At 46.1% G+C, this 13,043-nt stretch overlaps 3 protein-coding genes across 4 annotated transcripts; 1 reads left to right on the plus strand and 2 right to left on the minus strand.

Moving 5' to 3' along the window:
• Positions 1-1,651: 1,651 nt before the first annotated feature.
• Positions 1,652-2,719, minus strand: LOC120683491 (probable transcription repressor OFP9). The gene has a single exon (XM_039965567.1). The coding sequence runs from the start codon at positions 2,534-2,536 to the stop codon at positions 1,859-1,861; it is 678 nt and encodes a 225-aa protein (XP_039821501.1). The 5' UTR covers positions 2,537-2,719; the 3' UTR covers positions 1,652-1,858.
• A 3,194-nt stretch (positions 2,720-5,913) lies between these two features.
• Positions 5,914-7,930, plus strand: LOC120683592. Its single transcript, XM_039965680.1, has 3 exons — positions 5,914-7,131; positions 7,237-7,570; positions 7,672-7,930. Exons 1-3 carry the CDS (start codon positions 6,280-6,282, stop codon positions 7,806-7,808), a joined length of 1,323 nt encoding a protein of 440 aa, XP_039821614.1. The 5' UTR covers positions 5,914-6,279; the 3' UTR covers positions 7,809-7,930.
• Positions 7,931-8,139: 209 nt separating this feature from the next.
• On the minus strand, positions 8,140-11,714 carry LOC120683593. 2 transcript variants are annotated; one of them, XM_039965681.1, is made up of 3 exons: positions 11,574-11,714; positions 10,082-10,144; positions 8,140-9,470 (listed from the first exon to the last, which is right to left on the minus strand). In XM_039965681.1, exon 3 carries the CDS (start codon positions 9,456-9,458, stop codon positions 8,541-8,543), a length of 918 nt encoding a protein of 305 aa, XP_039821615.1. In that variant the 5' UTR covers positions 9,459-9,470; positions 10,082-10,144; positions 11,574-11,714; the 3' UTR covers positions 8,140-8,540. The 2 variants fall into 2 exon arrangements, with proteins under 2 accessions (XP_039821615.1, XP_039821616.1); XM_039965682.1 differs by having other exon boundaries at positions 10,082-10,166; positions 11,574-11,708.
• Positions 11,715-13,043: the final 1,329 nt, after the last annotated feature.

A 13,043-nucleotide genomic window follows, 5' to 3' on the forward strand; every position in this document is an offset into this window, starting at 1 on the left:
ATGATGAAAATAACAGGAATAACAAATTCATAGGTCACCAACCATAATTCCATAAAGCCTAGTCATACTAGATAGGATCATATGACATAGGAGTACTTGGCATTGGCATTAGTTCATACATAAAATAGCATACATCACAATTAGCCACCGTACCAAAATGAGGCACCAGCCAATTAGCCTAACCACCACCAGCACATAAAGTTCCATACAACCCAGATTCACAATAACCAAAACGAGGCACATACAAGTTCCATCCAAGTTAACAATTGACAAATAATATAAACCAAAAGTAGGCACATCAATTCATCAATTGTTCCTTGAAGACTTGTTCCTTGCACGACTGTACCAAAAGGGGAACCACCACGAGAGCAGCGCCATCCTACGAGCTTTGCAGAGTGCGGCACGGATCTGCGGTTGCGGCACTGCGGCGAGCTACTACAGACTGCTAGCGGCGACGGGCGAGGAGGGTCGAGCTACATCCTATAGGGATCAGGGAGAGTGAGCTACGACCTGCGAGGCCGCCAGGGAGGGGGCGTGCGCACGGCGAGCTGCGAGGGAGGGGCCGAGGGGGGGCGTCGGCGCGACGCATGGAGCCGGCCGCCGCAATGCGCGTTTGCTGGGGTGGGGAGGAGAAAATGATTAGGTTCAGGGTTTGGATGGTTGTTGTCTCTTATATACATTTTATATTGGGCCAGGCTGTTAGGCTGAATCATGGGCTAGAAGTCTAGAATACAGCCCAGTATGGCTTATTGGTTCGGGTTTAAAAAAACTCACGGATTTTCGGGTTCGGGTTCTCCATTCCCAGACCCGAACCCGTAAACCCGATGGGTCTGAGTTTTTACCCATTTGTAGACCCATGAGTTAAGAAAGTGATCCAGATCCGTGCCCTAATAGAATAAAAACTCATCGGGTTTCGGGTTTCAAGTATCGGTTGCCAACCCAAATCGTGGTGAGTCGTTACACGATTGGGATGCACGCGCCACCAGGCTGGCCGAACTCTGAGTGGGAATTTCCAGCCCATTTATGTAGATGGGCCGACGATTCGGGCCACCCAAGCAAGGAAAATGCCATCGATCCATCCGGCCCAATGCGTGCTCTGGGAGTGGAAACGACTCAACGAGTGGGGGATCAGTGACAGCGCAGCTCTGAGTTTAATTACTGACTCTTGACTGTATGGTGGCCGCAAAGCACCCCTAGATAGCTTCACGAGGCCAACAACCTTGAGCGCGAGCACACACACGGCAACAAGTAGCGAGTACAAAAGCAAGGAATAAAGCATGTCGCAATGACGAGCACGCCGGTCCTTCTTTTACGATCAGAAAATGTGCGTCCTAAACATATAAAATATATCATGAAAATGATGTGTGTCAAGCTCTTGTGAGCTCCTTCCCTAATTATAGGTTTTTAAATTATAGCTCTTGTGAGGTTATTTTTGAGATGCTAGTATATATAAATTTTTGAACTAAAGAGCGGTAATGAATACCTAAGAGACACCCATTTGCACCTCTAATTCTAGTACATTCGAACCCGAAGAATGATTCTGCCGAATACAATTACACAACCTAATATGTACTAGCAAATCGGCCGAGACATATGCATGTGCATCGTACTTGTTCATAGCAACATTTTGCTTGAGAAAAGCAGAGGGGAGAGGATACACTTTTTTTTTCTGAGCACGTATTTTATTAAGAGGAAACAAGTAGTAGAAGGACACACTTATTACACTCTACAACAATAGTCGCACATCCCAGTTTGGACGTTTGGTAATCACAGGACGACTGGCTAATTACACTCTTGCATTTACTCCAGATAGAGTAATTTGCAGCCAAATCACCACCACCAAGGCGATCGAGCTCGTTCAGCGGCCCAACTGCCTGCAGGAGAAGAGGGCCGAGCAGACCTCGTGGAAGGCCTGGAGGATGGCGGCGCGGTGCTCGCGCGCGTTCACCGAGACGTAGCAGTTGAGCAGCGCCCGCAGCTCCGCGGGCTCGGCCATCCGCTTCGCCGCGATCACCTCCGCGATGGACCGCCGGAACTCCTCCCGCGGGTCGTGCGTCCGCCGGTCCTCCGCCAGCAGCACCACGCACGCCCGCCCGCCCGTCGCCGCCTCCCGGCCGGCGCTCTTCTCGTAGCGGCCGCCGCGGGCCCACGCGGGCGGCAGGCCGCGGCGGGGCCGCTCGGCGACGAGCTCGTCCGGCGCGCGGCGCGGCGCCGGGGCCGGGGCCGGCGGCCGCGTGGCCTCGTCCGAGCCGGCGTCGATCATGGACTGCAGCCGCGCCTGGACCATCCCGTGCGCGAGCTTGGACAGGCCGCGCGGGTGCGGATGCGGCGGCGGCAGGGGGAGCGGCTCCGGCGCCGCGTCCGCGGAAGAGCACGACGCCGACGAGGACACGCTCAGCCGCGACGCGCCGCAGCACAGCGCGCGGCACCTGCCACTCCTGTGCCGAGCAGCCGTCGGCGCCGCCGCGGCCTGGCACTTGCTGTCCTCTCCGCCACCGCTCCTGTGCCCCTTGCTCCGGCCCGAGAAGAGCTGCATGGCTGATCTCCTCCTCCTCGTCGCCGCCCCTTGCTGCTCCGGCACGCGAGTAGTTGGATAGAGAGTGCAGCAAGCAACTGGCAATTAAGCAGCAGGCTCTGCGGAGCAGCTCGGCAGCTCGCGCGGCGTGCGCTAGAAGAGGACAGTGCTGTCAGTGCGCCATTGTAAAGCGATCAAAGGCGGGCGGGCGCCGCCTTTCGCTTCTCTGCTTGAGCAAATTTTCAAGTCTCGGGAAAGGGATGCATGGCAAGCTACCTAGCTCGCTTTAGGGATGTAGCCGGATCATGCTGTCCCCTTGCTAGCAGCAACTTGGCATCTCGCCTTCCTTTGATGCCGGATTCTCAATTCGGATTAGCTAGTTTGTGAAATCAAAAAAACGTGATTAGCTAACTGCTTATTAAAAACCCTAGGAGGCAATCATGTTTCGTAGTCGCCATTGCGCGGTGCCAGCACATCATTACAGCGACACCACGGTCGAGTACCATTGATCGGATGAACCCAGATCTGAGCTTTTGAAGTGAACAGAGCTTAGATCCCAACTTATGATCAGCTGTTCTTTCTCACTTTGTAATGAGCTGTTCCTAGCTAGTCAGAGTGCTTACCCCTGCTTCAGTAATAATCCAGCTCCATGAGATCAGCACATGCTCATGTCTGTCAAATTCAGCTAACTAAATGCTGGTGCTAGTTAGCTCAAATTTGTTTGCGATGTTTTTTTTTTTTGGTAGGATGTTTGCGATGTTCATGACGAAGTTTTCAGAGTTCTCGAGAAATGGGGTATATTCACCAATCAATCTCCCAAAAGGGGAGACAAAAGAAACCTAAAGAATCTAAAAGCAAGGGCAGGATTCCAGCTGGTGTAGTGGCCGTCATGTGGCTATCATCAAGCTTGGTGATGGTCAACAGCTTTATCAACCGCTGATCTTCCCTTTCTTATCGTGTTCTTTACATTTCTTTTCCTGTTTCCTTTTTCGGCAAGCTGGTTGGTAGCGTGTCGCCAACCATGCCTAATCAAAATTTACTTCATGTAGAACCAAGTATTGGCTTTTCAAACATTTATTCAATTCGAAGAAAATTATATTTGCCAAAAACCATCATTGTGTTTCATGTTAGAAAATATTCACTTGATAAGCTAATTTTATAATTTATGAGCATATATTTATTGTGTAAAATAAAAAATACTATGGGACAATAAAAAACAAAGAATAGTAAACTTTATGTGCATTTTTCAATTAGCATTATACATTTAAGATCTGAGCTAGAGGAGGTACTATGTTCGAATTCTTCAACTTACCATGTGCCAACTAGCATAATAGTATAATTTTCAACTATAAACTACAAAACCGAACTCCAAGCGCAATGCAACCGTTGAAAACTAAGATGTTGTCATTTATCTCATTTCAAAAGGTGTTTTTTTAGAAATGAATATAATCTGGTTAATCTAAACAAAATTATAACTAATTAATTTAAATAAAAATGATCAAATTGGTGCAAAAAAACTAAAAATGTAACATGGTGCTCTATTTTTAGTTATTTTTATCTTTTCTATTAATGTTCCTAGTGTTTTATTGTTTATAGACAGCCCTGTTATTTATTTAAATTTGTTTCATGATTATTTTATTGAATGGTGTTTGAGTCCCCTCCTTGTTTGACACCTAAAAGCTTATCATGCATTTTATATAAAGGAAAGCAGTAGCCATGCAATGCCTAAGTAGGATCTATATTTTGTACAACATGGCACCTACGCGGTTAGTCTTGCCTTCCAAATCTTCTATTTACTCCAAGTCTGCTTGATCCTCTTGCTTGATCTCCAGGTGTCATACAATGCTAAATGGTACTTCAGATAAATAATGGGCACAACTACGAGCGATGACACGATACGTGCAAGGGTAAATAAGTTCTAAATAATTCCAAATAGATTACCAACAAATAGAGTATATATTTTTTAAAAAGGGTACAAGTCTCATATTTTCTAATTGAAAATGAATTAGTTATGAAATTTTAGATATTAAACCATATCCTTATTTATAGAAAATAGAAAAGCACCTTTGAAACTAGCTAGAGGACCAATTTTATCTGGTTTCAACTGTTGCATGTTGTTTGGTGCCCAGTTTTGTAGTTTATTATGGTTTAAAAAATTATACTACCATGTTAGTTGGAGGATGTAAATTGTACTTTTCTCTAATTAAAAATATCCTAGGTTGCCACTCGTTCTTTTCTTCTACTTGTACTCTGAGTTTGTTTCTTTCACCTTCATTGCTCTTCAGATTTTCTCAAATTTTCATAGGCACAGGGCCTCATATACTATGCATCTATTTTTTCTAGAATTTTTTTAAGTGTGCAACGGTGCAAAATGTACAAATTTGAAACACACTCCCTCTATTCGAAAATAAAGTTATTTTAGTATTCAAAATTTATCCTAAAATTAAGTCATCTTACCCTATTTTGAAAGTGTATGTATATGCAAGAATTAATTATAGTACCAAATATGGATATAAATAGGGGCAAACATGATCATTTTACCTTCTTGTTAATTTGATCTAAATAATAAATAGGGGCAAACATAGTTATTTTACCTTGTTAATTAATTTGTTCTAAATTCCTAGGATGATTTATTTTTTGATACGGAGGGAGTATGCTGATATGCACCTAGGTGCCCACAAGGAAAAGGAAAAGAAAGAAATCGCCGCAAAAGAAAGGAAAAGAAAACCACCTCCCCCGCCAACCACCCGTACTGCAACAACTTGTGGCTTGAGTCTCTTCGGAGACATCCGACAACTTGTGGCTTGAGGCTTTCAGCAACTTGACGGATCATGTTGCCGACTCTTTTCAGTCCTTACTGGCTTGGTAGAATCGACCTCACTGTCGCTCTTCCAACTAGACAACCGAATTCCCATTTTATCTTTGAACAGTCAAGGACTCACGGTGAACGTGGCTGTAAGTATCTCAGTGCTCGATATACACCTGCGTCATGCGTACACCAGGTAAGTGGGCATCAGCCATGGCCTTTTTATTTGTCCTGCATGCCACTGTGCAAAAGCTACGTGCCGTTTGTAACGTGACAGAAAACGTCAGTTACGTAGACGCACAGCATGGCAGCATTTTTTTTTTCATATCGCTGGAAACGGAAATCGGAGAAAAGAGGTGATCGAACTAATATGGTTAGAAATAAGAAATGTTCAGGCTAAACTCGTGATAGACAAATTCAGTAAATAAAATTTGCTAAAGAAAAGAATTCAGTAAAGAAAATGTTGGTACGAGACGTAAAGGGATGCTTCTGATTGAAAGCATGCTGGTTTCGCAGGAAAAAGTTCGATTCAATCCTCGTAGAACACGTAAGGAATCCTAGGCTCCAACCAAAGAGCAGCTCAGCAGTTCACGCGCACAACCAAGAAACCTGTTGGTTGAAAGCTGCGCCGTCCGGCATTAATGGAAGTTGGAGCCCGGAAAAAAGAGGGCAAAGATTTCACAGCCGGCGATTATGCTTGCCAGGCATGGCAGATTCACAGCTGATTTTGAGATCCGAGACAGGTCGAAATGTCTCGTCCTCCGTAAACCACCCCAGCCCAGCTCACCACGCGCATGCATCGGCATTCATCGACTGATCGATCGATCTCCTCCCGAAACACCAGGGCGGCCATCGAAACGGAAGCAGCCACTCGGGAGGACAGGAGAAGGGAGCCAGCCAGAAGGAGCAAGGAACACGAGGGCAAGAGAGAGGGAAACCGCGCGCGCGGCTAGTAGCGATGGCGGACACGCCGTCGCCGTCGCCGACGGCGGACGCCGAGGCGGGGTCCGTGTCGACGCCGCTGCTGCGGCGGCGGGGCTCGTACACGCGGTCCATGTCGCACGCGCGCGACGAGCTCCGCAGCTTCCGGTCGTGCCTGCGGTGGATGTGCGTCGACCACTCGGAGGCCTGCAGCCCCGCGGCGTCGTGGCTCGTCTTCGCCGCGCTCGCCGTGGCCGTCCCGGGCGCCGCGCGCGCCGCGCTGCCCCGGCGCGCCTACGACACGCAGGTGCAGGCCTCGCTCACGCTCTCCGCCGCGCTCGCCTACGCCACCATCTACTCCCTCGTCCGCCGCCGGGGCCTGCGCCGGCTGCTCTACCTCGACCGCCTCCGCCACGACTCCCAGGACGTGCGCGCCGGGTACATCGTCCAGCTCGCCGGCTCCTTCCGCCTCCTCGCCTGCTTCGTGCTCCCCTGCTTCCTCGCCGACGCCGCCTACAAGGTGTTCTGGTACTGCGCCAACCGGCCCTTCCCGCTCTGGTGGTCCGCCGCCGCGTGCGCGCTCGAGATGGCGTCCTGGATGTACCGCACCGCCATGTTCTTCATGGCGTGCGTGCTGTTCCAGACCATCTGCTACCTGCAGATCCTGCGCATGACGGGGTTCGCGCGGGACTTCGGCCAGTGCGCCGACGTCGCCGCCGTGCTGAGGCAGCACCGCCGCATCCGCGTCCAGCTCCGCCGGATCAGCCACCGCTACCGGAGGTTCATACTCTACTGCCTCATCCTCGTCACGGTCAGCCAGTTCACCGCCCTTCTCGCCGCCACGAGGCCGCGCGCGCAGGTCAACTTGGCCACCGCCGGCGAGCTCGCGGTGAGTCCCATGCGCCCCTCCCGGCCCGGTGCTGTTACTGGCGACGCTCAGATGATCTTGGTGACTATCCTAACATGAGAGTGCATGCTTTGATTGCTGCTGCAGCTGTGCTCCATGAGCCTCGTCACCGGCCTTCTCATCTGCCTCCACAGCGCGGCCAAGATCACGCACAAGACGCAGGCGATCACCAGCGTCGCCGCGGCGTGGCACGCGGACGCCACCATCAACAGCCTGGACCGCGACCAGGAGAACCCCAGGACGCCCAGCAAGGCGGCGTACCTGCAGCAGCACACCCCCACGAGCCCCTTCCCGGTGGCGAGCGCCTCCTCCGGCGAGGAGTCCGACGACGACGAGTCCCGGAGCGAGGACAGCGTGGACACCTCGAGGTTCGCGTCCTTCCACGTCACCAACATCTCCTTCCAGAAGAGGCAGGCGCTAGGTAAGCACCCGCACCTGCAGTCCTCGCGCGTTCGTGCTCCAGTTTCGTAAGTGTTGCAATCGTGGCTCCCTGCGTCGTCTGACCGACCATGGTGCTCTCAGTGACCTACTTGGAGAACAACCGAGCTGGCATCACGGTCTTCGGCTTCGTCGTCGACCGGACATGGCTGCACGCGCTGTTCATGATCGAGTTCTCGCTGGTGATGTGGCTGCTAGGGAAGACGATCGGCATATCTTGAGGAAGGGCTGTATACCTGTGCCGCTGTGTATGATATGGTCAAGAATTCATCACCTCTGGTGCTGGCCATATACTGTAAAGTTCCATGTAGATCCTGTCCTTGAATGTATAAAATTGAGCTGAGATAGTAGAGTAATTTTCTCCAAATGTCAATTTGAGCATAAGTAAGAAATGTGGCAAACAATTGCTCACCAAGGAGCTCGTAGCTTCTGGCTACGGGTTTGACGCCTTCATGGTAGCCAACCAGTTAGCAAATAGCACGGGTCGTCAGCCATCAGTTCACATATAAAGCTGAACATTTCGCCAAAAATAAAAATAAAAAACTTACAGTATATGGCGACCGTTTTAACTTTAAATAAAATAATTGAGACTAAGATTTACATGGTGGTTTTGATCTCTAACATAACGACGACGACTTAACCTCAAAAAAATAAACTATTCCTTTGCTTTGATAGAAAAAGGAGAAATGCTGATTAGATGATCATCCGCATCCAGTGCTTCCTTCGTCCTAATAAGCATATGGGCACATCTCAGAGAGCAAGATGGCCAACCCATATAAAGAAAAAAGAAAAAAAATCTTTAAACCTCAACTGGGTTGCCAGAACAGCAAAACGAAATAAAGCAACTCCATATCACCATTATCAGCTGCATAATAGTTCGCTAGTATCTGCCTCCTTGCAACGATATCATTAAACCCAGATTGATCCCATCTTTCAACTGTCATGCTCTGATATTAACTGTCACTTTGCTGACTCACAGATCTTGCGACAAAATCAACTTGAAATGGATTTCGTGAAACACCACGACGAATGCCAGAAAGCCTAACGTGAGGGAGATTTCGACTTGCTCTTTCCCCATTTCTCCTATGAGATCTAACTCTGTGCACAAAATCTCTACGATAAGATCCTTCGTCACCATCTAAGAATGTGTCATGGTCAGAGATATCATCGAAATAAGGGTTATCGATGTAAGCATCGATGTCGCTATCTGGATCAATGATGTAGTCCCCCATGATCACCGACCCCGGATTTAGGGCACTGACACTGCTGATTGCATCTTGCCTCTCCTTTTCATTTTCAAACTCCTTCCACTCAGCCAAACGCACAGGGTCAACTTCACGTGGTCTTGATGAACGATGTTCAGACCTCACATGCCTTTTGAGTCTCTTATATGTCCCGACAAATGAGCAATCCTCATGCATACAAGTTCTCCTTTTGCGGTTCAGAAACCGCCTCGCAGGTTTGACTACTGTCCACCCTTTAACTTCCCCGCGGCAAATGGGGCATGCAAGCAGCATTGTTTTTGGCTTCTGGTTAGTTGGTGCCACCACGGTTGAGACTTCACATGCTGGTTTCTCCCGCGAATAAGCATTTTTGAACAGCTCAAGGCAGTTGGAATGTTTATAATTGGTACCACACATGTATGGCCGGCAACCTTTGCTATGAGAAGAACAAAGGAGCAGGACAGCATCATGTGGACGCTCCAAGCATATTGAGCAGGTGGCATTTTTCCAGTCCTTTTCCTCTGAGGTTGATTGTAATTCATTTTTCTGGTCTAACTTTTTTGTTTTCTTGTAGTCATAAGGTACAGCATGGGAGGCTGACCTCAGATGCTGAGCTGCCAGCTTACGGTTTCTCGGACTTCTTGCCATGTCTTCAGAACACTGGGAAAACATACAGGGTAGAATGGCATAAAATTACAGTTACATGAAGCTAGAAATCTGAAGGACAGAAAATTACATTATCATAAAAAAAATGTAGGATTGATCCATACTTTTATGCAAATCACGTCATATACAAATAGAGCAATACTCATTTGGTTCACTGGTTGTTCTATGATGTATTACAGTTTTGTAGATATGCATGTAACGAACACAAACACAAACAAATTGTTTTGCAAGATTCAGTTTGTATGCGACAAAGGTGAAGGCAGGCTTTGAAATCATGTGATGCTGAAGATGATTTACAGCAACCTTACTGTTTGCTGTAAGCGCCTGATGATTTAGATCGTTTACCATAGCATATTTCCAAGCAAAAGGTAATATTTACATAGCACGACAAATATGAAGTGAAAACTTGAAGTGACCTGATCTTATCTGCTACAAGTTCTCCACTTCCATTTACTGAGCATTGGCATAGTCAAACTTGTAAAATACTCATAATTCAAAATGTTCCACATATTCAAGATAAGGCTTTGTTTGCATCATGATGGCCTTTCAAAAGCATTATTCCCCTAGGCTAAATGTTTGGTTAAAGCAGCCCTTTAGATACTTACCGGCAAAATCCTGCTGGAATTAATGACTACTCTGCAGCATAGCACAGCAACTGCAAACAGGCCCTTAAAAAGGAGAGAATGGAATCTGTGAGTAACAGGGTAAATCATCAGAACCGCAAATTTAAACAACAAATTAAAAGCATACATATAACAAAAATTATAAAATCACTGTAGACCATGCGGTTTCAGCACAAATTATATAAAGAATCAAAAGATGATATGTTGAGTAAGCAAGTACTAACAGACTGGCTCATTTCTCAGTAAAGCAGACAGTATAAGACAGCCAAAGAAGCTAGATATGATTCAGCACATGTCAGCAAGAACAGCCAGCGATAGATAATACTCCCTCCACTCCAAAATAAAATTTGCATAGTTTTCTCCTAAGTCAAACTTCTCAAATGACCAAGTTTATAGAAAAATGCAGCGACATTTACAATATCAAATTAGTTTCGTTAAATCCACTATGAAATAGGTCATTTACAATATCAAATTAGTTTCGTTAAATCCACTATGAAATAGGTCTTGAGAGCATTTATTTGGTATGGTTGATGTTAATATGTTTTCCTATAAATTTGATCAAAGTTAGAGAAGTTTGATTCAGGAAAAAAACTAAAACAACCTACATTTTGGAGCTGAAGGAGTAACATCTTCACATTCATTTAAAAAATTAAAAAAACTGCATCAGACACTGACAGGTTTCCAATTTGATGCCACATAAATAAAATGACTCACTCATAAATGCAATTCAGAATTTCCTTATCGAAATTCAACTCATCAACAATAGAATAATAGATATTAAGGACTGATTGAGCGTATTCTTTACGAAGAAAAGGACGTGGCAGCCAATGTCACAAGCATCCATAAACACAGAAACCAACATGCAAGCAGCAAGCTACTGGAAGTGATTTAGTTTACTGTTAATATGTTAGGAGAATTTTGCTAAGAGTAGCAGCTCCTCAATATATTCATGATTTTAATAGCATCCAACAAGGTAGAATGTAATTCGACCAATGTAAGGAGAAGTATTTTACTTTTTTTTTTTAAAAAAAGGAGAAGTATTTTCTGCGTAATCCTACAAAGGAAGCTAAGAACGATAGCAGTAAATATGAAGGACGTGGTTTAATCCAAAACCTATTTTTTTGAAGCAAGTTTAATCCAAAACCTAACATCAATAAAATTGCATTATCCTGTCCATCAGGGGCGGACCCAGTGTAGGACATGGGAGCATACCCGATAGTGTTTGAAAAAGAAAAACGAACTTAGTAGGTAAAATACATGGTCAGATCCGAATACAAATAGCATACATTAAGGTTTCGGGGTGTTCGATTTCGCACGGCAGGAAGGGGAGGGAATGGTCGAGCATAGCTGCCGGATGCTCGACGCCGGCGAAGAGCCCGACGAAGAACTGGCGCCACTCGCCCCATCGTCGCCGCTAGTAAAGGAAGAACGGGGGTAGGCGTGGGGAGGAAAAAAGAAAAACAGGAAGTCTAACCGTAAGACCCTGCTGATCCTCTTGGCGGCGAGGAGGGAGGCGCGGCTGCGATGGCGGTGCCGCCGGCGACGAGTTCACGATAATCTCCGGTGGCGGCGAGCAAGTGGTAGAATTTTAGAAAGGTTCAGGGTATATAGTTGGGCACTTGGGCTACCCCCTTGCCCTCGCCTCGTAGGCCTGGGCTTGTGTTTTAGCTGGGCTTGGGTTTGGCGGGCCACTTCCAAATGGCTGAGAACAAAAATTAGATGTACTAATTCTGGTTAATTCTGGTGCTTGCACTTTTTTCTGGGTTTTTCCTAGAATTTACTGGCGTTATGCTTTTAAATGGTAAGCGACGTTTCCGTCTACAACGAGGCGCCAGTGGTAACTTCGGGAATCTTCAGATCTGCCGATGCTCAGTCCTTCAGAGGCGCTCATAGGGGTAGGGTTTGCGTACGTGTGTTCATAGGGGTGAGTGTGCGTGCGTGTTGTGGGCGTCTACGTTGTACTGTGTAATTCTTTAAAAAAAATACTAATTTTCATTTATTTCTATAGATTTTTCTTAAATTCTTCATATTATTAGTAACGTCTTTGGAAACAATACTGTATGCAAAATGTAGTGTCGATGATTTGGGTCGGCAGATATTTATATCTGTAAAAACCTTGCTCCTGGTGAGAAAATTATAAGCGATCTATATATGACCAGACCTGCTAGATTTGGTAATAACCCTATAGCCCACAAACATGTGTTTGTGGGCTAAGTGTTTAGCATCTCTCACCTCAGGTGTTACTATATCTCAACTAAGATCAAACTTGACTCGCTAAACAACGTTAAACAAGGCACCAAAGACCACGCCAAAAGGATTAATGAATATGTGCATTAGATTAGTGCTCCACAATGTAATTAAAATTTTCACTAGCTTCCTATTGATGTTCCATAAAAGAATCATCTATACTTAGAATAACATATCCTATAAAGTTAGAGTTCCTCATCAGTTAATTGCAAGTTCGGACTGATCCCTGCGGAATTCAGTACTATTGGATAAAATGAGCGCGAGCTTGTAGCTCTTTTTTCGTTATGCCTGTTGGAGGTGAGTTTGGCGGCGTTGACGTGCTTACTCTTGGATAACACAAATGTACAATGTAACTAGTGTCCCGTATGGGCAACTCTTCAAGTTTAAGGCTGGTGGCTAGGGTTGGCTAGGTCAAGATAGGCTTGAGTTAGCTCCAAGTGAACCTTATGTAGCCTGAAATAACTACTTTATTTATACATATTTGTTTTTATTAAACAAAAATTAATGTAATAATATTCTCGAACAGAGCATCATTTTCCATTCTTTTATCTCGTCAATCTATCAAGGGAAGCAATCTACACATTTTAAGTGAATTAGTTGTCATTTTCTTCTTGTACAAAAGAGATAGAGCCTTAGTTAAAAATAGAGAGAGATTGGAACATTTGACCATTGCATGTAAGCAAAGTGATACACTTAA

This window comes from Panicum virgatum, chromosome 7N, assembly GCF_016808335.1.
Source record: "Panicum virgatum strain AP13 chromosome 7N, P.virgatum_v5, whole genome shotgun sequence".
Lineage (NCBI taxonomy): Eukaryota > Viridiplantae > Streptophyta > Magnoliopsida > Poales > Poaceae > Panicum > Panicum virgatum.

Coding starts and splice junctions, on each gene's coding strand:
- LOC120683491 (XM_039965567.1), bottom strand. CDS start 2,536: ATGCAGCTCTTCTCGGGCCGGAGCAAGGGGCACAGGAGCGGTGGCGGA.
- LOC120683592 (XM_039965680.1), top strand. CDS start 6,280: ATGGCGGACACGCCGTCGCCGTCGCCGACGGCGGACGCCGAGGCGGGG. Junction 7,132..7,236: donor CCACCGCCGGCGAGCTCGCG/GTGAGTCCCATG, acceptor TTGCTGCTGCAG/CTGTGCTCCATGAGCCTCGT. Junction 7,571..7,671: donor CCAGAAGAGGCAGGCGCTAG/GTAAGCACCCGC, acceptor TGGTGCTCTCAG/TGACCTACTTGGAGAACAAC.
- LOC120683593 (XM_039965681.1), bottom strand. CDS start 9,458: ATGGCAAGAAGTCCGAGAAACCGTAAGCTGGCAGCTCAGCATCTGAGG.